We start from the raw sequence: 22,740 nt of genomic DNA, 5'->3' as shown, positions 1-22,740 counted from the left end.
CTGTTCACCAGGGCACCCTTGGGGAATACTAGGAGTAATGGTCACAAACTCCTGGAAGATCATTTCAGACTCGTTTCAGGCTCAACATTAGGAAAAACTACTTCACAACTAGGGTGTCCGGACTGTGACCATTACTCCTAATAATGTACGCTTCTGATGTAGCGGTAAGCTGCTACCAGGTCCCCTCTCAGCCTTCTCTTTTTCAGGCTGAAGAGTCCCAGGTCCCTCAGCCTTTCCTTGTATGGCTTGCTGTGCAAGTCTCTGATCATATGGTTAGCTCTTCTCTGATCTCTCTCAAGCTTAACCACATCCTTGTTAAGGTGCGGAGCCCAGAACTGGATACAGTACTCCAGCTGCAGTCTCACTAATGCTGAGAAGAGCCGAGTAGAGCAGGAGAATCACTTCTTTGCGATGGTTTTGCTGGAGATGCACCAATTGATGCATGCCAGAGTATTGTTGGCCCTGCTGGCTACAGCATCGCACTGCTGACTCATGTTCATACTGTGGTCAATTATTACCCCCAGGTCTGTGGTGGCAAGTGATGGGGGATCTTCAGTTCTGCTGCCTGATGAGAGGCAACAGTTGCGCAAGCACCCATGTCATGAGTTTTGCCTGTCAGCAGCTAGAGCTGCAGGGCCCCAGAACCCCCTTGCACCTATCTCCTTGACAGCTGGCTGGCTTAGTGGCCACAGCAGGGCCTAGCAGCCAGGCCTGCAGTAGTTTCCCCTCCCCCGTGCCCCGAGACAGACACAGTTGCACAAGCACCCATGATATGAGTTTTGCCTGTCAGTAGCCAGAGGTGCAGGGCCCCAAAACCCAGAACCCCTGAACCTATCTCCTCAACAGCTGGCAGGCTTTTTGGCCTCAGCAGGGGCTAGCAGGCCTGCAGCTTTCACCCTACTGCGCCTTAACACACACAATGTCACCCATGTCATGAGTTTTGCTTGTCTGCAGCTTGTGGTACAGTTCCCCTCAAGCCCCCTGTACCTATCTTCTTGAAACTTGGCAGGCTTTGTGGCCTCAGCAGAGGCGTGCATTCCCGTAGTTTTGACCCTGCTGTGGCTTAACATGTACACATGACACAAGTCTGGCTCTCAAGACTTTGGGGTGCAGTTTCTCCAAACCCCCTACACCTATCTTCTTGAAACTTGGCACACTTTATGCCCTCAGAATGGGCTACCATTTCTACAAGTTGTATCCAAATCTGGCTAGAAATGACAAAGTTATAGGCTGTTTCAAACTTCCCCATTATAGCCTATGGATGAAACATTGAAACATCATTTAAACGGTGAAACGTTTAGACTTGCCTCGTTTTGTTTCGAGGCTGTTTCAACCATATCTGTTTCATTTAGATTTTTCTATTTCGACCTCAACACAGGTTGAAACAGCGTCGAAACAAAACTGGTGGCAAAATTTCCCACAGCCCTACTTTGTATGTCTGCACCAGCACTGTACAAGAAGGCCTCTGGGTACCACAGACAGGTACAGGACTGTGGAAGCACTGCAGGTGCCTCAGCTCAGCATGTTCCCACAATGTTCAGCCCAAATGGGTAGGTATGCCCTGTAATCCTCATTCTGTAATCCTCTTGGAATTACAGTTGTCTGTGATGTTCTGCAGGGCTTAGTACCTGCAGAGAGGGCCCTTGGCAGTGACAGGAGACACTGAGATCCTCAGACCAGGCTCTGGAGGGTACGCAGGGCTGGCACTTCTTTGCTACACGGTACCTTGTGGTTCCTGCTGGGGGGAAGCATGAAACAGCCCCTACAGTTGCACCTAGTTCTGCTGGGCTCCCCTGTGCCCATGCTTGTTTCATCCTTGACTTGTTTAGTTGGTTGGTATTTGCTGTCACTCCACAGGATGCCTAAATCAGGTGATTAAAGGGACAACCAAGTACCCCTGGCCCTTTGATCTGCACCACTCCACAGAAGGCTTTACTATCCTGACAACCGTGACCCTGGCTGAAAAGTATGGCATGTTGGAAGGCTGAACGAATGATGACCACAGGGCAGTCAGGGCTGGGCACAGGCACACTGCTGGGGCAGGGGCCCAGGGCTGGAATGGCAGAGAGCTGTGGATCAGAGCAGAAAGGAACCCACAGAGCCCACATAGGTATGGCCTCTGAATCAGCATGTCCTAGACCTTAAATAATGGAGGCTGCAAGGGGAGAGGAACAGGGGAAAAACCCTGGTTATAATCAGTTCACTCTCCCTTTCACCATCCACTCTCTGGCACTGAGAAACAGGATAGTGGGCAAGATGGAGCTAGGGTATGATCCAGTAAATGGCAGTTCTTATGAGCTGGGGGTTGGAGATCAAGGTAGAGGGACACCAGAAGAGTTGGGGGGAAAAGACTGCAGGTTGGGGTAATGGCAGAGCTGGGGGATAGGTGGTTGTACACTGGGGTAGAAGTGGGGAGTAGATGTGGTTTGGGGCACCAAGGAGATCCACCCACATCTTCCTGTGCCACCCACTGATCTGTGCAATACCAACCAAGCTAAGAATCCCCAGACATCCCCCAGTGCCAACTGCTTCTAATTCTGCTGTTGGCCTGAACCCAACCTTCCTGCTGGACTGATTTCCACCCCAACCCCCAGCACAGCATGTTCATTAGCAGCTGCTGACTGATGGTGCTGGGTTGGCACTTCACAGCCATGTATGCACATAGCACCTGGCCAACTATGACCTAGTGACTCCAAGGAGGGGAAAGGCAGGCCCCTCAGCACCTCACGACCAACCTATACCAGACACAGTACCACACAGCAGTACCACACAGCCCACTTCGAGCCCTTCTACTGGGGAGCTCTGCAGAAACACTCAATGACCATCAGGAACCTGAGGCACGGAGAGGGGAAAATGTGCCTGACCTCAGAGGTCATCCAAAGTGTGGACTGTGGCGGGCAAATTGAGTTGTGTAAGGCTCTTAGCCATAATCCAGGCCTTCTCAGAACTAAGCAATAACATTGAACAGAGCACCTTCTGTGGCATTGGGAGATGTGAGTGCTATGATTGGTGTGCTAGGCAAATCAAGCACAACAGTATTCTGGTAAGGAATGTGCCTGGCACAGTGCCAGGGGATTGGTGCACAATATAAAGCATGCTTGGCACAGTGCCAGGGGATTGGATAATTTAAGATGAGAAAATTACAAAAGTAATGAGCAAACAAAGAGAAAGTTGTGTGTTTGTGTTGTATCGCTGGGGAGACAGGTGCAACTGTGGATTTCTCACTCGAACAGCAGGGAAACCAAAAACAAACATCCCACACACCCAGCGGAGGACCTGAGGTATGATACCCCAGATAGTTGCTCCTGAAATGTCTAAGAAGCCACTTGCCAGGTCATATTATGGGGAAGAAACCTATAATATCATCTAAGGGTTAATATTAAATTTCACTTGATACCAAATTGAATGAGTTGCCATGTCAATCCTTTAGAGTTCTGGCAAAAAAGAAATCTTATTGATAACAACTGGCAAGCCAGCCAGGAGCCAGAGATGGACTGATGGTATCAAGTTGGGAACTATCTGAGTGGACTCAGTAAACTTTAGGGATTGAGGAACAAGGATAGCCAGCTGAAACCCTGAGTGATTACCCCTTCCTTATACCCATTTTTGGGACAGTAGGGAGGACTAGTTCTTGAGAGTGCTAGTTCTGGGCAAATTGTAAAAGCAAGCATCATGACTGATACTGCTCCCCCCCCAACTGGTGCCTGTAGTGCTGTAGCCCTTTATCCCTGATGCATGGTTAAACTTTTGTAAGTCTTGGAAAGTCCTTGTCATGACAATTAAGATCAAGGTTGACAGAAAGGAGAAAAGAAAGGCATCACTGCAGGAAATGTTCCCATTGTGTCAAACTTTTCATAAGGAGGTTGTTCGGCTACAGACAGAGGTTGAAAACTTGGAATTGGAGGTTGTAGTTGTGAAAAAGGAAGAAGGAGAAAGATGGAAGGGAGCAGAGAAGCAGGTTAAACAGTTGAAAAATCCTCACTGTCAGGTGGCTGTTAAAGCTTTGCAAACAGCTGCTATGCAAGAGACCCAGGGGATAGGAACGAGTTAAGGAATGAATGTAGAAAGTTAGAAAGCAAGGTAGTGCAGAGATTGACAGGGCTCATTTGGATGCAAGAGCTGCAGAAGGGGCAGAGTCAAACCCAAATAAGTCAACTCAGCTTTCAGTACCTCCCAACCCACAATAGGGAAGAGCTGCCCTACCCCCCAAGCAGGGGGCTAGTAAGATGACTCTGTTTTAACTATTAGGGGTGCCCAACCATTCAAGCTTTAGTGGGAGAAAAGGGAAATATGAAAAAAATCCCTAATGCTGACTGATACTGGAAACTTGATCAGCATTTTTTGCAACAGCGATGGGTTCCAGATGGGGCTCTGACAGACCCCAAGTCATTTGCCAGGAGGAGAGAGTGAAAATGGAATTTAAGATATGACAGCTTTACAGGTTGCAACCTGATCTCAGAGAGTGCCTGAGGTCAGTGGTTTAGAGAAGGGCACGTGCTGTGGTCTTTAAAAACAAAGCTAAGTTTAGCTCCGCAATAATGTAGTGTCATCTGGGTAGCCATGGCAGATTGAAAGGTAGGTCTGCCTGTTGCAATCCAAATTATTAAAGAATGTATTTATTATAAATTGGCCAGCATATGGGAGAGAACCCCCTTGGTGTTACATTTCCCATCTGGAAAGGCATACAGGTTCTATGGTAAATGTCAAACACAATCTTGGTGATAGCAAGAAGCTCTAAATGTATATGGACCCATAATATGTTCTGTGATTTGAAGAGGGGCCTGTCAAGGCAGTGTGGGGACTTCAAAGAACTGCTGGAAAAAGAAAGATCTAATGAGAGGTGAAAAGGTTGAGAAAGACCACTGCTAAGACTGCAAAAGCTGGGAGCCTGAGATCTCAACTAGCCTGAGGAGGGGCCAAAAAGCCTGAAAGTGAAAGACTGTCCCCATGAAGGGTGAAGATGACTAGGTCACGACAGCCTGGAGATTGGTCCTAGGTAAGACCTGAAAACTACACCCCCTTGGGACTAGTAAATGTGCTGTGCTGGCTATGAAAAACTATGGAAGTTTAGACAGTGTCTCTTGCACAAAAATGCAAGACAATGGCTGGGGCAAGACTGGGTTGTGGTGACAAGACTGCCACATGAAAATCAAACTCTGCTAATGGCTTGCAACTCCTTAGGTACAAGACAGTGGAGCTTGAGGTACCCAATACCAGACCCATGCCATAAAATAATAAAAGTGATGGTTAAAGGTGTTGGCAGAGGCATGATACACTTATCACATGTGTATCTCCAAGCAGAGAAAGCCAGAGAGAAAGAGGCTGAGCCAGTGTAACTAAAGAAGGAAAGGAAACTACATATACATTTCAACTGAACTAGCAACTAAAGAAAACGAAAGACTAAATATACATTTCAAGCAAAGCCTGTAAAAGGTGCATTGAATACAGGAAAGATGTCCTGTACGTGACATCCTCACATTTCTCAAAACAGGCATCCAATGTCTAAGGTGCTACAAATGTCTCAATCATTCAATGTATGTCTGGAATTTTGTAAACAGACCACCACCAGTCCAAGCTATTGCAAATTTGCCCCACTCATAAACAAGTACTCAAAGACATGTCTGGTAACTAATGCGTTTAAGCATCCTGTTTGACCATTCAAGACCTGTCCCATGTAATTGACCTATAACTGCAGTGGCTGCAAAAAACACAAGTCTTCACACCTAGACAAATCCAAAAACAGGAGCCAGGCAATTTAACAATTGTGATATGAGGGTCACCCTTTTCCTCCCTGTTAATCGGTCAGCTATCAAGAAAAAATGCTTTGAAGCTATACAATCAAACAGTATAAGAACTAAGCAGATTTTCCAGCAAGGTATGTGCAGTCCAGGAAAGCTCAAGAAGCTATCCTGCCACCCAGCTGACAAGTGAAGGATCCACACTGTGAGACTATACAAGAACTGCTGTCTGCCTGCATAGGGTACAGATCTCTTTGCAGTTAAAATAATACAAGAACTAATAGCTCATTTTATATTGCGAAAGAGTTCTTCTGTTATTTAGTTTTGTAACTTGTTGGTAGTTATTAAAGCAAGCCTTTCTGCTTTTTATCAACCAAGTGTTGTGTCACTTCTTATAGCACTAGGTTTAAAAACACACTTTTAAATTCAACAGGTGGAGCTACTTGTGGCAGGATAGTATCTACAAAATGCCACATGTTGCCACCCCAGGAAAGGGCAAGTACAGGGTGCCTTAAAACCCTGGCTCCCACTGCCTTGTGGGATACCCTTTAATAGGAAAAGGCTAGGGGGAGCATATTCTGCCAGAAAAACCCTTGGTGAAAGCCAAGGAGGGAAGATGCATGGCAGGGTGCACCTTGGAATACCTGAAGAAAAAAAATGCTAAAAAGCAGCCTGCACAAGGAGCTAGGAGGGGATCTTTGGATGAGTTCCAGAAAGGCCAGGGCAAAGCCAGATACAATGTCAAAAGTGATTCCATGACATGAACTAACCTAAAGGGGGTTAAGCCCCTCCCATTTTTTGTCTGTGTTTTGCAGGACATGGGCCACCACTGAAGCATTAAGAGGTTTGCTTAATATATATAAAAAAATCAAGTTTAGTTGTGCTATGCATTGGCTGTGTTTGTAAAATGTTATTGAAGTGATTTTAATTATACCCAACTATTGGTACATTAACAACCAACCAACCAACTGGAGTGTCAAAATGTTTAATGAAAAGGACTTTAATAAAATACAGTTAGGAATGGCACCTGATGATTTACTCCTGGCCATACAAGATCTGACCGTACAACAAAAAGTCAAGGAGGTCCAGAACACAGCTAATAGGACCTCTGTTGTGATTCAAAAATCAAAAGACACTATTTCAGTCCTACAAGATATTCAAGAAGCCACTCAACATCATTGGTGGAAAACCTGGTTGAGCTGGTCACCTACTATGACCTACATTCTTAATGTGGCCTTACACCCCCTTATGGTGGTCTTAGTTCTGGAACCCCTGTTATTGGTCATTGAGTGTGTGCTCATTTGCCATGTGGGAAAGAAAGCTCTTGGCCAAGTTTGAAGCTAGAGCAAGGAAGAGTTGAAGGCTGTCTCCCGAAACTCTCTGAAAAGTAACTGCGCACAGGGCATGGTGGCCTGCTCATGAGAAGATCCATGTCTCAGATGCAGTAGCAATCCGCATGCCTTGAGTCACATGCAAGAGGCCAACCAATGTCTGTGTGATGCCATTGTATTTCAGGGCATCAAGGAGGCAAGTGTAGTTACAGGGAAAACTGAGTTGTGCTAAGACTCTTAGCCATAGTCCAGGCCTTCCCAGAACTAAGAAATAAAATTGAACAGAGTACCTTCTGTGGCACTGGGAGATGTGAGTACTGTGATTGGTATGTTAGGTGAGCCAAGTAGAACAGTTTCCTTATAAGGAATGTGCCCGGCACAGTGCCAGGGGATTGGTGCACAATATAAGGAATGCTTGGCACAGTGCCTGGGGATTGGACAATTTGGGATGAGGCTAACTGACAGCAGTTAGCCTCATCCTAATGGTTTCCGTACCTATGGCCTACTATTGTACCTATGGTCTACAATGGTTTCACTACTGAAGTATTCTGCTGTCAGTTAGCTGTTTGTGGTCCGGGGGGGGAGGCTGGTGCATTTTCACCTCCTTTGATTCTTGTTCATCCACAGTTTAAAACCAACTGCCTGGCAGTGGCATTGGCATTAGCATTTCTAGTCAGGCCGTGCTGTGGGGATCAATCGACTTCAAGGCTTATTATTATCTATCATGATCCCTTCTAAACTCTTCATTCCACAGGTGTTAACCACCCTCTCTTCTTTTTAAGTTTTGATATTCCTCCAATCAAGCTATCTTTGTTCTGCAATGCGGCTGTCTGCTAGCTGCTCCTGGTCATGAACCTCCTATTCCACCACCCTGCAGATTGTTTTTAACTTATTCCAATAAAAAATATATTTGTTTTTACTTCAATCTTAAACTGAATAATACAGCCCTAGGCCCCTGGCATATTAGTAAAGCTTCCAATTTATTTTTAGCAGGAGAAAATATGTGTTGTTTTCTATGTGATGATGCACCTCACCAGCAGTAGTTTCATAGGTTACACAGAGGGGGACATGTGCCCCCCCGCCGAGATTGGTCGCCACCAACTTCTGTGGGTGGGGGCTACTCACTGCCCCCTTCCCCCCTGCCGCTGACACCATTGCTGATGTCTGCAGCCAGTCCCCATTCACCACCACCAATACCACCACCAGCGTCTGTGGGCAGTCCCTGCTTGCTGCTGACGTTGCTGCGTACAAACAGTGCCGCCCCCCCCCCGTCTCAGGAGGCACCAGTCGTTCATGGTACCCACCTTTGCAAAATTCTAGATCCTCCTGTGCTCTTGCTCACATAGCACCTGTTTGCCAGCCCTGCAGTCTGTCATCTCTACCCAGAAACACTCAGGTGTGGAAATGTTAAGTCAGGTGAATGTTAAGTCCTTTGAACCCTGCTGACTTCCTGCCCCTGGGGCAGGGGGCTGGACTCGATGATCTTCTGAGGTCCCTTCCAGCCCTAATGTCTAAGAAATCTATGAACACTAACTGGGGTGGAAGAACATCTTTCAGTGAAGCACTGGCTGCGGTGTCAAGACCAGATTTTGATTTATGAATTGGAGAAAGAGATGGACACTGAATTCTAACGACCACAGGACTAACAAAACTTCTTTTGGTTATTTTTGCATGGTTTGTTGTGTTTTTACATTAATTTATAACCGATTAATGCACACTCCAATGCCATTTTTTCACTTGGATCTGAAAGGTGGTCCTGTAGCCTCGGGCCCCAAGCTCACAGTATAGCTTCTAGGTCTTTCTTAAGTAGAGACGTATATGTGCTGTTACCTATGAGGATGAAATCACCCCCAGCCTCCTTCCCAAAAACCCAGATCCACCCATGAGGAGGGCGCTGCCCCACCGCGAGGGACACGCGGACTCCAGCACCACCAGCCACCCCCGGGGCAACACGGGCTCGCATCAAAGCCAAAGCCACCGCATCACCACAGGGTGTTGTCCGGAGGCTTGGGCGGGATGGGGAAATAGAACGGCCCCTTTCAACATGGCCACTCCCGCCTAACCGCCGATCAAGTCGCCATCCCTGACCCATCGCTGTGATGGCGGCCGGGTCATGCGGCGACGCGAGGACTCCATCTCCCATGAGCCCGCGCGTGGCGGCGGACGGCCAATGGGCGCGGGCGGCGGGGGCGGGGCCGGCGCGCGGCCCTGCGGTTAGCGTGCGCGCTGTAAAGGTTGGGTGTCTCGCGCCGGGGGCTGTAGGGAGGGAGGCAGGAGTGGCCCCTCCCCCCGCGCCCCCTGCCTGGCGGCCGCCCCCCACACGTGGGGGGCCCGGGCCTTTTGCGGCCGGCCGGGAGGCCTCCCCCTCCCAGGTGAGAGCGCGGGTGCCTGCGAGGGGGGAGGGGCGGGGAATGCTGCGCTTCAAGGGGAGGGGCTGTCCTTAAAGGGGCAAGCGCGCAGTTCGGACTTTGTGACGGCCGGGGGTTATTGTCTGTCCGGCTGGAGGGAGACACGCTGGGGGCGGCCGTGACTCTTAAAGGGGCGGCGGCGCGCGGCAGGAGCTGCCCTCTCTGCCGGGCTCCGCAAGGGCGGCGGGGACTAGCCGGCGGCAGCCTCGGGGTTCTGTCCTTCAGGCGGAAGGGGCGGGGCTCGGCGCCGGGCGCCTTCCACTTCCTGTCCCAAAGAGCTGTCCCCACCCGCGGGCCGTGCTCCCCCCCCTTCGCGTGCAGGCGGCGCAGTCGCAGGGAAGTAGCCTTACGGGGGCTGAGCCTGGGCCTGGCACCCAGGGCTTGGTCCTGCTTGGCCCAGGCAGGAGGAGGTAGCTGGCAGCCCTTACGACTTGGCCACCCCCTCGTGGACGACCCACCAGCCCCGCAGGCCCTGATTACTCCCCCCCCCTCCCCCTTGGCTGACCCACGGTGCGGGCAGTGGGCAGGTGGCTCCAGCCCACCAACCAGGGCAACACAGCAATGCCCACTCATCCTGGGGCTGCTGCGGTACCACCACTGTGGACCAGTGAGAGCCAGGGAGGTCCTACTGCCCTGTCAGACACAGGGGAGCTGACCAAGCCCCTGGAGGATCCCCTCCCGAGGATGCAGCACAGCCAGCAGGAGAGAACTCCTGCCAGCTCAGCCTGGGTTGCCGGGGCTCTTGGTCTGGTTAGGCTGGTAGGAAGCCCCCCCTAATAGTCCATGCTGCCTTCTGAGGGCTCAGCTGGCCTAGCTGCAGAGGCAGCAAGTCCCTGCAACAGGCTTCCCAGGTAGTAACATCTGAGCCCAGAGAGAGCTGCTTCCAGGAACCCAGGCTGCCTGCTCTATTCCCAGTGCAGAAGCAAGTTAGCATAGCCTATGCAGTGAGCAGCAGGATGCGCCTGAGCTCAGCTGGGGAGACCTGGGGCAGATGGGAGGGTCACCAACTGGCATCCCTACACATGTTTTTGCTCACCCCCTGAGATCTGCAAGAGTCCCAGCAGCCCATGCAAACAGCACGGCTCATAATGAGATGAATGACCATTATTTTCTCTATTCTCCTGGGTCAGCCTGGAGTCACCTGTGACTGAAGTGGGGTTCAGCTCCCCCAGGGTAAATCTGGGGTCCCCTTGGCCCGGCTTAGAGTGGCCGTATGGCCTGGCTTGGGGTTAGCTCTGCGCTGACTTGTGTTCTGTTCTGCTGCAGGTACAGGTGAGATGGTGGGAGCCCAGCGGCTCGAGATGGCAGAGATGCAGCCAGCCCCACTGCCGCAGCCAGGTGCCAGTGAGCACCAGTATGAGTGTCTGGAGTGTGGCAAGGTCTTCAAGTGGTCATCGCGGCTCATTCACCACCAGCGTACGCACACTGGGGAGCGCCCCTACAAGTGCTCGGAGTGCCCCAAGGCCTTCAAGGGTTCCTCAGCACTGCTCTACCACCAGCGCAGCCACACTGGGGAGCGCCCCTACAAGTGCACTGACTGTGGCAAGGCCTTCAAGCGCTCCTCACTGCTGCAGATCCACCAGAGCGTGCACACCGGTCTGCGCTCCTTCAAATGCACCCTTTGCGGTATGGCCTTCAAGTGGTCCTCACATTACCAGTACCATGTGCGCCAGCATACAGGTGAGCGCCCGTATAAGTGCACCACATGCGAGAAGGCCTTCAAAAACTCATCCAGCCTGCGGCGTCACCGCAACATCCACACAGGCGAGCGCCCCTATGTCTGCACAGCGTGCGGCAAAGCCTTCACCCAGTCCACCAACCTGCGGCAGCACCAGCGCATTCACACAGGTGAGCGCCCCTACAAGTGTGCTGACTGCACCAAGACCTTCACCCATTCTTCCAATCTCCTACTGCACCAACGCACCCATGCCAGCAGCCGGGCCCACAAGTGCCAGGCTTGTGGCAAGGCTTTTGTCTCGGAGACCTACCTCCAGAAGCACCTGCAGACGCATGCGGCTAAGGCACCGACCGCTTACGGTGAGGCCGAGCTGGCCTGTGCACCAACTGAGCTGTTTTTGGCTGCTGCCGCAGAGGCAGTAGAAACTGTGGAGATGCTATGGAAGTGTGGGGACTGTGAACTGACCTTCAAAAGTGAGGAACTGCTGTTGGGCCACCAGCAGAGCCACCTGGAGGCGGCCCCGCCTCTGCCAGCTGAGGAGCTGCCTGTTGCACCACTCTACACCTGCCCCACCTGTGGCAAGGCCTTCAAAAATGGGTCAGGGCTGTCACGGCACCAGCACAGCCACACTGGTGAGCGACCCTACAAGTGCTCCATCTGTGAGAAGACCTTTGTGCAGCTCTCCAACCTTCTGGCACACCAGCGCACACACCCTGCTGAGCAGCAGCTCATTCAGGCTGAGGCTGAGGTCACCTGCCCTCAGTCAGCAACTGAGCCTTCCCCAACTCCGGCCCCTGTTCTGGCCCCAGCCCCTGCTGAGGCAGCTGAGCGCCCCTACAAGTGCACAGAGTGTGGCAAGGCCTTCAAAGGCTCATCAGGGCTGCGCTACCACCTGCGAGACCACACTGGGGAGCGCCCCTACAAGTGCTTGGAGTGCCCCAAGGCCTTCAAGCGCTCTTCACTGTTGTCTATCCACCAGCGTGTGCACACTGGTTTGCGTGCCTTCAAGTGTGCTGAGTGCGGCCTCACCTTCAAGTGGTCATCGCATTACCAGTACCACCTACGCCTGCACACAGGTGAGCGCCCCTACAGCTGTACCGACTGCGGCAAGGCCTTCAAGAACACTTCCTGCCTGCGGCGCCACCGCCAGCTGCATACTGGTGAGCGCCCCTTCACCTGCCTTGTCTGTGGCAAGGCCTTCACACAGACCTCCAACTTGCGGCAGCATCAGCGTACTCACACAGGTGAGCGTCCCTACACCTGCCAGCAGTGTGGCAAGACCTTCACCCACTCCTCCAACCTGCAGCTGCACCAGCGAACTCATTCTAGTGAGCGCCCCTTCAAGTGCCCTGTCTGTGCCAAGGGTTTCGTCATGGCCTCTTACCTGCAGCGCCACCTCCGCACGCACGCTACCGAGGCAGGTACCCCTGAGGCCAAGAGTGAGATGCCAGCCCAGGGCCTTCCACTCACACCCAGCACCCAGGAGGTGCACATTGTGCCCAACCTGCAGGCCACCCTCAATCTAGAGGTGGCTAGCCCACCCAGTGCCCCTAACTCCCAGACCTTCCTGCTGGTGCAGACAGCACAGGGCTTGCAGCTGATCCCCAGCATCCAGCAGAGCCCCCAGAAGCTGATCCTCCTGCCCAGCCCGCAGATGGTGTCCCCACACCAGAAAGTGCCCATTCTTCAGAGTACCCCCAACATCACCCTGATGCCCAGCAGCCCCACAGTTCCCAGCAAGCCACCCCCCCGCCGGCAGGGCAAGGCCAAGAAGCAGGCTGCCCCCAGTAACCCCAACCCACCACAGCCTGGCCAGAACATCATTCTGGTGCCAGCCAGCGGGCAGGCACTGCCTAGCATGCAGATCCAGACTTTGCCAGGATCTCAGCGGGTGCCAGGGCTCCAGACCGGGCAGAATGTTATTGTGCTGCAGAACATGCCTGAGCAGCCCTCTGCTGAGGTAACTAATGTCCAAGTCCAGGGCTTGCCACAGCCCCCTGAGGTGACTGGCATCCCAGCCTTGTCGCAGCCTCAGGACGTGACCAGCATCCAGATCCAGGCCCTGCAGCAGAGCTCCCTGGAGGCAGAGGAGGCTCAAACTCTTCCCAGCTCCCATGAACTGTCCAGTGCCCAGCTCCCTGCAGATGCTGGGCAAGAGATGGCAGACCTGCCAGAGGGCCAGGACCTGATTGTGGTGCAGAGCGCACAGAGTGATGACTTGCTGGGGCCAGGGACTGAAGTGAGTGGCCTAGAAGGGGTGCAGGATGTGCACCTGGAGATGCTGCAGACGGCTGAGGGACTGCAGAACGTCTTGGTACTGCGTGGTGCTGATGGGGAGCAGACCCGCTTCTGTGTGCAGGAAGTGGAGAACCTACCAGAGCTGCCCCCAGAGAGCGGATCAGGGGCCCTGACGGCTCCTGGGGGGCAGAAGCTCTTCATCATCCGCAGCACTCCCAGTGAGCAGACCCTGCAGGTCCTGGAGAACGTGTCAGGTCTGCAGGCACTGCCAGGACTCCCAGGCCCCAATGTGGGACAGCTCCCCCTGCAGGCACGGGGGGTGCCCAACAGCCCAGGGAGTGGCCAGCCCTCCTCTGGCAACACCCAGATGGTACAGCTGCTGCCAAGCCCAGTGCCACCTCCCCAGGAGCTGCAGTCCATCCAAATAGTGCAGACAGTGCCCAGTGTGCAGCTGGTTCATACCTTCTGAGTCCCATGCACCTGGCCTTGCAGGTGCCTGCCTTGCCCTGCTGGCCAGTACTGTGCCAGCGCATGTTGAACTTGGGGTGAATGTCCCCTCCTCTACTGTCATGCCATGTACTACAGACACTGTCCAGCTGGCTGCAGCAGAGGGCTCTGGGTTGCCTGATGAGCGCAGGCAGCCCCTGACTGCCTTTCCAACCTTGGCTGTAGCCTTCCAAGGCATAGGGCTGGTAGGACCTGACATCCATGTCATCAGAGCTGAGTCAGTTCTAGCTGGGCGTGGGATTGTGTAGCTGGGCTCCAGTTGCAAGGCGCTGTTTGCCTGTCCCTGAGCAGAGGTGCAGTGGGAGCTGGCCTGAGTGCTTCCCTAGCCTTGTCTAGCTGGACTCCAGTTGCAAGGCGCTGTTTGCCTGTCCCTGAGCAGAGGTGCAATGGGAGCTGGCCAGAGTGTTTCTCTAGCCTCTGCTCACTTCTAGTGTTTGAGCCTCTTCCAGGGCTGGGAGGAGAGTGGGGTCCAGAGGTCCAGAGCAGGCTACCTCAGGAACCAGGACTCCTAGGTTGTGTCTTGGCTCTGCAGGGGAGGAGTGAGTGGGTAGTAGGTTTGCCCAGGATTCCTGGGTTCTTTTCCTGACTGTCTGCCTTGCTAGGCCACCTTAGCTAAGTCTCTTCTTAGCTGCAGGAGGGGCCAGTGCTGTGAGGCTGCATGTGTACACGCAAACATGCTTTTCTCTTGGGGGAGGGGCCTGGGTGGGCACAGCTCTGCCTGCTGATCTGTGGAAACCCATTGCTCTCCCAGGCAGGAGATGGCATTGTGGCACAAGGGAGCAAGTGCAATGGTCTCCCAAGCCATTAGGCACCACTTCCCTGCCACCCAGATGCTGCCCTGAGCCCCCTGGCTGGGTTGGATCCTATCTCTTCCATAGTGACACCTGGCACTGCTCCCCAAAGGACACAGCTGCTTCAGCCCAGGCGGCAAATAAAGGACTGCTTATGAAGGGTCTGTGCCTGGTTTACTCAGTTTGCCGGGAGCGAGCTGTAGTGGCCCGAAGTGGGGAGCAGGGGTGACTGGAACAGAGGGCTGCCGGGAAAGGGCTGGGCTGAACTGCCCACCGGGAGGAGGAGGGATCCCCTCGGGGAGCAGCCTCTCTACCTGCCCCGTTCGGGGCGCGGCGGGCAGCCGGCGGGGTGGCGCCCCGCACAGCCAACCCGGCCTCGGGCAGGCGCCAAGCTCCCAGGCAGGGCCGGGTCGGGGCAGGGATCCCGGCTCAGCCGCAGGGGAGGCGGGTGGAGGGCAGGGTTGGTGGTTGTGAGGCTACCGGCGTACCCCCTCCACGCTCGCTGACTGCAGCGCCCTAGCCCGGCTCCGAGCAGCTGGGCCGCAGCACACGCTCAGCGCCATAGTGCGGGTGCCCCTCCCTGGTGCTAGAACAGCGGAGTGTGGGCGGGGCCGGGAGGGAAGCGGCCGGTGGGCGGGCTGCGCAGGCGCAGTGGGAGCGGCCGAGTCGGCTGAGCGCCAGGGAGGGTGAGGCTGCTCGCGGGCCCCGGGCGGATCCATTCATCCGGCGCGGGGGAGGCGGTTGGTTGAGGCTCCGTTCCGCGGAGCTGCCGGCTGTACCATTGGGGGGGCGGGCCGCCGGGTCCCTCCCCTGTGCTTCGCGCGGGGGCGGCCTGGTTCGTCCGGGCTCCGGCGCTTACCTGCCCGTCCTTGCCCCGCAGGGCCCGCCTGGCTGCCACGATGCCCGTGCTGGACCTTGCCCAGCTCGCCGTGCGCAGAATGCGGGAGGAGGAGGCACCCATCGTCCTGGAGCTGCTGAAGGTCTCCCTGGGGGTGGGGGCGCTCTGGTAGCCGGTTGCTGTGTCTGGCCAAGCTCTGTCCCTGGCTCTGCCCATAGTACCTGCCCCCAACTCTCTCCCCCTCCCCCAGTAACCAGCCCACTTCGCCACCTGCTTGTCCCTGGTGCCAGGGCCCAGGCATGGGCAGAGACAGTGACCCCAAATGGAAGAGTCCATAGACCTGGATGGGGTGAGAGCCAGCAGGGCAGAGGTGGGGGCCAAGCTGGGGTGCAGGATCCAGGCCCTGTGGGGATGCCAGACACCTGCCTTGCACCGCAGCAGCAGGGAGCAAGGCAGGACCAGCCAGGCGCCCCAGGGTGGAAGCTCTTTGCCCTGTGGCTCATCTCTCAGTCTGGGCCAGAGCCAAACAAGCAAAGCAGCTGGACAGGCAGCTGCTCAGCCCCAGCCAGGGTTGCCTCCAGGACCCAGGATTTCTGCATGGTCTCCCCTCCACCTGCTAACTAGGCCCAGCACTGTTTAGCTTTTGAGTTTAGACAAGATTGGGTGCATTCAGTCAGGTACGGGCACCTCCAGTGGGGGCCTCAACCTGGAGCCTTGCTTGTATTGGTAAGCTGTGGAGACTGAGCCCTTACAGCAGTGACTCACTACCAGGGTGCTGGCACACTGTGTTAGGAGATGAGGTGTGGGGAGATAATTGGATATGGGCAGGCTCAGGCTCTCCCTGCCTGGCTGCTCCCCTGCCCACACTACTTAGTCTGCCAGCAAGGAGGTAAGTACTATAATACATGTATTAGTTTTTAAATGGGGCGCCTCTCAATTCACAGAAGTTATTGAGGGGCGCCTCAAGTCTGATGAGTGGCACCTTTAGGCTAAAAATGTTGAAAATCACTGCCTTACAAGTCATCTGCTCCAGCCCTCCAAGGCCCAGGAGTCCCCTACTCTAATCCCCTGGGTCCCCTTCCTGTCACCAAGCTAGCAGTAGAACCCAGGATTTCTGACTTCTACCCATCTCCCTAAAATCAAAGGCAGCCAAGCTTCTGCCTGTGTCTTGTGTCTTGTACTTGTGACAGAAATACTGGATTGAGGTCCTGCCTCCCTTGCCTTCCCAAACTGCCTCTGAACTCAGCAAGCTCTACTGCTGGGGGCATTTTCCTTTCCACCTAGGTGCCCCTTACTCCAGCCTGGGGTACACCCTTCAGGAAGACTCTGGCTCACCTACAGCTTTGGATTGAGCCACATTCTATGCTCTCTGGGCCTGGCGCAGCCCAGCTGGTGCCGTCACCTGTGCTGCCTGGACAGTGTGCCCCTCCCTGCCACACCATGGTCCCTGCCCATGCTCATGTTGCCCTCCCCTCCACAGGATGGCTTTAAAGACACAGAGAACCGGCTGATCCTGTATGTCCTGACACGACCCCTGGTGCTGCTGCTCATGGCTGTAGTGAGCAGCGCCCTCCGCTTCCTGCTCAACTCTTTTGTGGCTGCTCTGTTGGTGCCTGTGTTGCTCACCATTGTGGCCCTCAAGCTGCTCCTGTGGCGGTCCGCTGACCTCCACTGCCTGCATACCTACTACTGTGGGGGCCAGCGGGGCCTCTGGGTGGCGGTGTACGATGGCGATGATGTGTGTGGATGCGTGGCACTGGAGCCCTGGGACCAAGGCCCACCTCGCGCAGCAGAACTAAAGCGCCTGGCTGTCAGCCGCTGGTACCGGCGATCTGGAGTGGGCCGGCACCTGCTGGCCTTCCTGGAGGCACAGGCCCGAGAACAAGGCTATGAGCGTGTCGTGCTCTATACCTCAGTAGTCGCCAAGGCTGCCATGAACCTCTTTGAGAGCTGTGGCTACCAGGCAACTGGCGGGCGAAGCTGGCTGGGCTACACCGTTGTGCAGGAGTTCAGCAAGGAGCTGTAGCATCTGCCCCTACCCGGCGCCCTCCTGACGGTGGGGTAAGAGGGGCCAGCTGGGGCTTCTCCATCCTCCACTGCACCTCGGAGAACTTGTACAAGGGGATTCAGGGAGCATCTGTGAACAGTCCAAGGCCTCCACACTCAGAGGACAGGGGGCACCACCTTTGAATGTGTGTGCATACAAGGGCCTTTCTGAGTGTGCTTCCATGGGAGTTGGATGTCATCAGGTGGATCCTGCTATGAGGGCCCAGGCAATGTGTAATATGCTGGGGCTGATGCTGAGGCATGGAGCAAACACTAGGAAATGCTTGTTGGGAGACAGTAACCTCCTGCCAGCAAAGTCATGGCTCATGGCATGCCTAGAGAGAATGGAAGAAGCCTGTGAAGCATGGACTGGGAAGGACTGTTTCTTGTGATGTGGGCCTGGGGGCACCCCTCCTTCCCTAGGGGCTATCCCATCCCAGAACAGCCTTCTACCATGCATAGGCTTGGCTGGGACTAGGAAATGTGAATGAGGGGGTGGGCAAGGAAATGGTGCCCAAGAGTCTAATGCCCATCCCCATCGTAGCTGTGACTGAAGGTTGCTTTTGGAGACAAGGAGGCTGCACATAGGCTCCAGTAACTGCAGTGGCATCTGGCTTGGTTCTCAGAGCTGCTGAGCATTTCTGTCACCCCTAGCATTAGGCCTGTGTGTGTATTTGAACGTACGTGTGAATAAAGCGTGTTGTAGTGACTGCTTCACCTGTCTACATGCTGGGATGGGCCTGCCCTCAGTCAGCCTCCAGCTGGACAGGGATCTATGACTGTGAGGAGGCTGGGGCCCCCTTTACTCCTGACAGGGGTGGATCTGGCACACAGAGTGCCAGGGTGGCTGGTGCTTGACAGGAAATGTCTTTTCTGCCCCATCTTGTGTAGCGTTGGGGTCCGCACAGCTGCTCCCTAGAGCTGCACTGGGGTCAGCATCAGCTGCCGGTGTGCTTGTTTCCTGCCCATAGTACAGCAGCACCTCCACATGCCACAATGGGCATCAGGGCCTGCCCTGGCTGTTAAGGGAGAGCTGCACCTGTACTGAGTCATCCCCACCTCACTTCCTACAGAGCAATGCTACTTAGAGCCTCACTGGAGTCAGCATGGGCTGACAGGAGGAGTGCATCCTGCTGAATCCCCATGCTGCACCTTGTAGCCCAGCACCCTCCGAGCTCCCACACCCACTTTCTGCAGCACTTCCCCCTAATGATGTAGTGGAGCATCACAGTATTGGGGGGTGCTGCCCTGCTGCACTCAGCTCCTGGCTCCTTGTTGCACAGCACCCACTAGTGCTGCCTGGGGTTCACAGGTGCCAGCACTGCCTGCTCAGGTCCCCTGCCTACAGTGCTGGGGTACTGGGTGGGGGTGGGGGGGAGGGCAGGGAGGGGTGGAGAACACCTCATGATATGCTTCAGAGCCCCCTCTGCCTGTGCTCCAGGCCAGGCAGCTGCTGCTGGGCTGGGATGTTTAGCAATCACACCATGGGGTTGCTATGGTCACCTGAGTACTCTCCAAGCAGCTGCAGACTTTGCAGCCCACTCAGAGCTGAGAAACTGAGGGTTTGCTGGATTGTTTTAACCATACTTCTGTTGCCCTGGGGTGCAGGTAGCATTGCCTGGGCACTATGGGACTGGCAGGCTCCTTGGGGTAGCTATCTGAGTATGGCAAGGATCCATGGTGTCTGGATCAGGCCAGCTTTACAACCCACTGTGCTGCTGGCCTCTGGCCATCCTGGCCTGTGCTGAAATGACTCATTCTGTGGCTTGTTTCCTACAATCCTAGTTCCACCCATGGCCAGGCCAGCCTCAGCCTGCTTCAGACCTAGCAGTACCCCAGCTTGAGGAGGTCATGGGCCTGCACTGGCCCCCCTTACAGGACAGGCCCCCTTGGCACCAGCTCCCTTTCCATCAACAGCATGTCACTTGGGGACAGAAGTGAGGCTGGCAGCTGGAGTTGCAGGAGGAGGAACCTGGGCATGTGCAGGTGAAGAGGTGTGCATATGTATATATGAGAGAGTTGCATGTGTGCATCCGTGCATACCCGTGGAGAAGAGTATATATGGAAAGGGGAGTGTGTATACATGTCTAAGAAGCAGTGCATGCATTTGTGATGTGAGAAATGTACGTGTGTCCCCTTAGGCATGTATGTACAAACATGCTTTGTGAATGTGTCCCCAGAATGTGTGTGGAAGCAGCTGCACATGTGTACATACCACTGCATGCATGTAAGTATGTGGAACTGAATGTGAGTGGGTGTCCATATGCGTTTCTGTGGTCATGCACATACATGTTTTTTTTGCAGGGTGTGCATGCATAGATTACTTCTTGGAAGGGGAAAGGTTTGAATACAGAAGTTAGGGTTTTGTGGCTGTTTGCAGGTGTGCATGTGTGTTTCTCTGGGGTGGAGGGAGAGGAGAGTGTGTGTATCTCTAGGGATATGCATATGTATGCCCAGTGTCTCCTTGAGTTATCTGAGTGTACACAGGTGCACAGCGTCTCTGTGAACATGTGTATGTCTGCGCATAAATATGTGCATGTTTCTTTTGTGCACATGTACCTGCATATGCATATATACACATTTGTCTCTAGGAGAATGTGTCTGAGTGTCTATGTGTGACAGGGGAAATGGGGGCTGGAACTCAACAGCGGCTTTCCCTCCTGTCCAAGGGGCAGTCTGCCTGGTCTCGCCTGCCATGACTTGCTGTTTAATAAATTCAATGTAATAAGCAGGAAGCTGCCCATCTTAATGTCCTGATGCCTAGATCAATATACACAGCTCTGACCTCCCCTATACCATGTCCCATGCTTTGCAGATGGCATCCACATTGCTCTAGTGCCTCACACTGTGACCTGAGCTCCAGTGTCTCACATGGGAATCTCACTGCCCACTGGGAGTTTGCAGTCACAGTGCCCTCACACTGGGCAGTTCTTAACTTAACGACCCAAACTCGGCCTCACCGCATTTGAGGACTTACTGGGGTTTCAGCCTCTGGCCCAACTGTGGCCTCAGTCATCCATGGACTTACCTTGGCCTTTCTGTCCCTTCCTTGGGGCTTCAACTTACGCCCTCCCACTAGGGCCTTTCACTCATGCCCTTATTAGGGTCTCCTTCTTAGAGTGTTCTTGTCGGGGGTTGGCCCATGTGCTGCACTTCAGGTCACCCCTTCAACCCTACTCAACATAACTGCGGTGCAGCACTTCAGGCCCTCCTGAGCAGACCGTACTCTACACCCCTCACACAGCACTTCAGGTCACCACTGTGCACCCTACTCTGTGTGGGCCTCAACACATACTTCTGCCCCCTCTCTCTCAGGCCAAACTACTGCCCCCTCACTGCGCCGCTCTCTCTTGGCCCCCTCATTGGGACCCCCGGGGTCTTATACCCTGTTGGACTCAGGTGCCTCTTCCTAGGTGTGCCTGGCCCCGTGCCTGTCCCTATCACTAGGTAACCCACCAGGGTGTGGGGGATGGGGTTATAAGGTGCCTTTACCTGCCTTTCACTGGGGAGGCAACTGGTCTGGCATTTCTGGGGAACAACCTGCCATGGGCAGTCCCACCAGGCCATCCTTCCCCAGCAGGGTGTAGTTTTCAGTTGTACCCAGGACCAGGAGCCTCCTTCCATCACCATAGCTCCCGCCCTTTCCTCCAAGGATGTTCTGAGCAGCAGCTCATCCAGGTGGTGTTACTTCAGCTGCCAGCAGCAGACTGCTGCCTCAGCTCTGAGGGCCTAAGTTAAAATGGAGGCTGCTCCGATAACAAGGCCCTCCTGTGGTCATGTGACTACCTCATCAGGCTGGACTGCACCTGCTGGCTGCCCTGCTGCCTGATCTAAGCTTTAAAGTGCCACACTATGAATGTATATATGTTCCTTGGTAGCTATGTTTGCCTGTGTAAGTATGTGTATATATATACACAGAGATGTTTATGGATTTGCTTATGTGTCTTGGTGGAAGCGTCTGCCTGTGCCTGTGCATGTGTCTTACTGTAGGACGTATGCAGCTGTACATGTTTCTGTTTCAGGTGTGTGCACTGTCTCTGTGTGGAGTTGCATGCGTGTGTCTCTAGTTCCAGTGCATGTATGTCTGTGTCTTGGCGGTATGAGTATGCAGATGTGCATACTAGCATTTGTGGGATGTGTGGGTATTTGTCTTTGTGGAGCTGGTGTGCACAGCATCTCAGGGTACACGTGTACGTGTGTCTGATGGATGTATATACATGTGTCTCTAGGATGTGTGAGTATATACACATGAGCACATACCCCCCTCTGGGGGGGGTATATGTGTATTGATATGCATGTGAGTTTTTGTGTAAGTGTGTATATATGCATAGGTCTGCAAGCATGGGTAAACATGGTGCCAGGGTAAGCATGTGTGGAGGTGTATGTGTGCTTATGGAGGCATTTGTGCATGTGAACGTGCACATGTCTATCTGTACAGGTAAGCACAGTGTCTCTGAGAGTCAGAGTGTGCATATATCTTGGGAGACCGGGAGTATAGGCATGCATGTACACCATTGTAGGAAGTTGCAAATGAGTGCAAGAGTGCACATGTTTGTACATGCACGTTTATGTCAGGGCACATGGGTTTGTATGTGTGTGAGGGTACACATATGTGTCTATGGGAGTGTGCAAGTAGGCACTGTCTGTAGTTATATGAGTATTTGCATTTTTGCTTATGAATCTGCAGGGTGTCTGAGTATGCATTCGTATGCACATGTATCTATTGGGGGGTGTGTAGGTGTGCATATATGTGTCTGGGAACTTGTGTGTATGCTTGCACATCCATGTCTGTGGCTATATGTATATGTGTACTTGGGTCTCTATGAAAGGCATGAGGTCACAAATGTGTGCATGCATGCGGATGTACACAGTATCTCTGTGGAGTATGCACAAGTATGCATATATGTGTGTCTCTGGGTGTAGATATGGATGTACACCTACGAGTTCAGTATGTGCCATGTTTCTGTGGGTATGTGAATGTGCAGATGTGAGGATGGGTGACAATGCATGTGCAGATATAAGAGCGTGTGTAAGCATTCACACACATCTCTGTAGGGGACTGTGTGTGTGCATGTGTGTCTCAAGATGTATAAGCACATGTGCATATGTACCTGGGGACAGACCCTGGTCTGCCGTACACACAGACATCAGCCTAGCTGTTGTGG

General features: G+C 53.8%; 2 protein-coding genes across 7 annotated transcripts; both read left to right on the top strand.

Annotated features, from left to right (window-relative positions):
- The first annotated feature begins 9,276 nt into the window (after positions 1–9,276).
- Positions 9,277–14,853, top strand: ZNF628 (zinc finger protein 628). 5 transcript variants are annotated; one of them, XM_059728572.1, is made up of 3 exons: positions 9,543–9,887; positions 10,608–10,650; positions 10,744–14,853. In XM_059728572.1, the coding sequence occupies exon 3, from the start codon at positions 10,755–10,757 to the stop codon at positions 13,860–13,862; it is 3,108 nt and encodes a 1,035-aa protein (XP_059584555.1). In that variant the 5' UTR covers positions 9,543–9,887; positions 10,608–10,650; positions 10,744–10,754; the 3' UTR covers positions 13,863–14,853. The 5 variants fall into 5 exon arrangements, with proteins under 5 accessions (XP_014458572.1, XP_059584555.1, XP_019340531.1 ...); XM_014603086.3 differs by lacking the exons at positions 9,543–9,887; positions 10,608–10,650 and adding an exon at positions 9,277–9,441; XM_019484986.2 differs by lacking the exon at positions 10,608–10,650.
- A 455-nt stretch (positions 14,854–15,308) lies between these two features.
- On the top strand, positions 15,309–18,284 carry NAT14 (N-acetyltransferase 14 (putative)). Of its 2 annotated transcripts, none has more exons than XM_006275389.4 (3): positions 15,309–15,377; positions 15,572–15,671; positions 17,010–18,284. In XM_006275389.4, the coding sequence occupies exons 2-3, from the start codon at positions 15,591–15,593 to the stop codon at positions 17,553–17,555; spliced, it is 627 nt and encodes a 208-aa protein (XP_006275451.1). In that variant the 5' UTR covers positions 15,309–15,377; positions 15,572–15,590; the 3' UTR covers positions 17,556–18,284. The 2 variants fall into 2 exon arrangements, with proteins under 2 accessions (XP_006275451.1, XP_019340587.1); XM_019485042.2 differs by lacking the exon at positions 15,309–15,377 and adding an exon at positions 15,385–15,431.
- The last annotated feature ends 4,456 nt before the right edge of the window (positions 18,285–22,740 follow it).

The sequence above is a fragment of the Alligator mississippiensis genome, chromosome 5 (genome assembly GCF_030867095.1).
Source record: "Alligator mississippiensis isolate rAllMis1 chromosome 5, rAllMis1, whole genome shotgun sequence".
In the NCBI taxonomy this organism is placed as follows: domain Eukaryota; kingdom Metazoa; phylum Chordata; order Crocodylia; family Alligatoridae; genus Alligator; species Alligator mississippiensis.
Note: the sequence above shows the minus strand (reverse complement) of the source record. Positions and strands in the feature narration are given on the sequence as shown.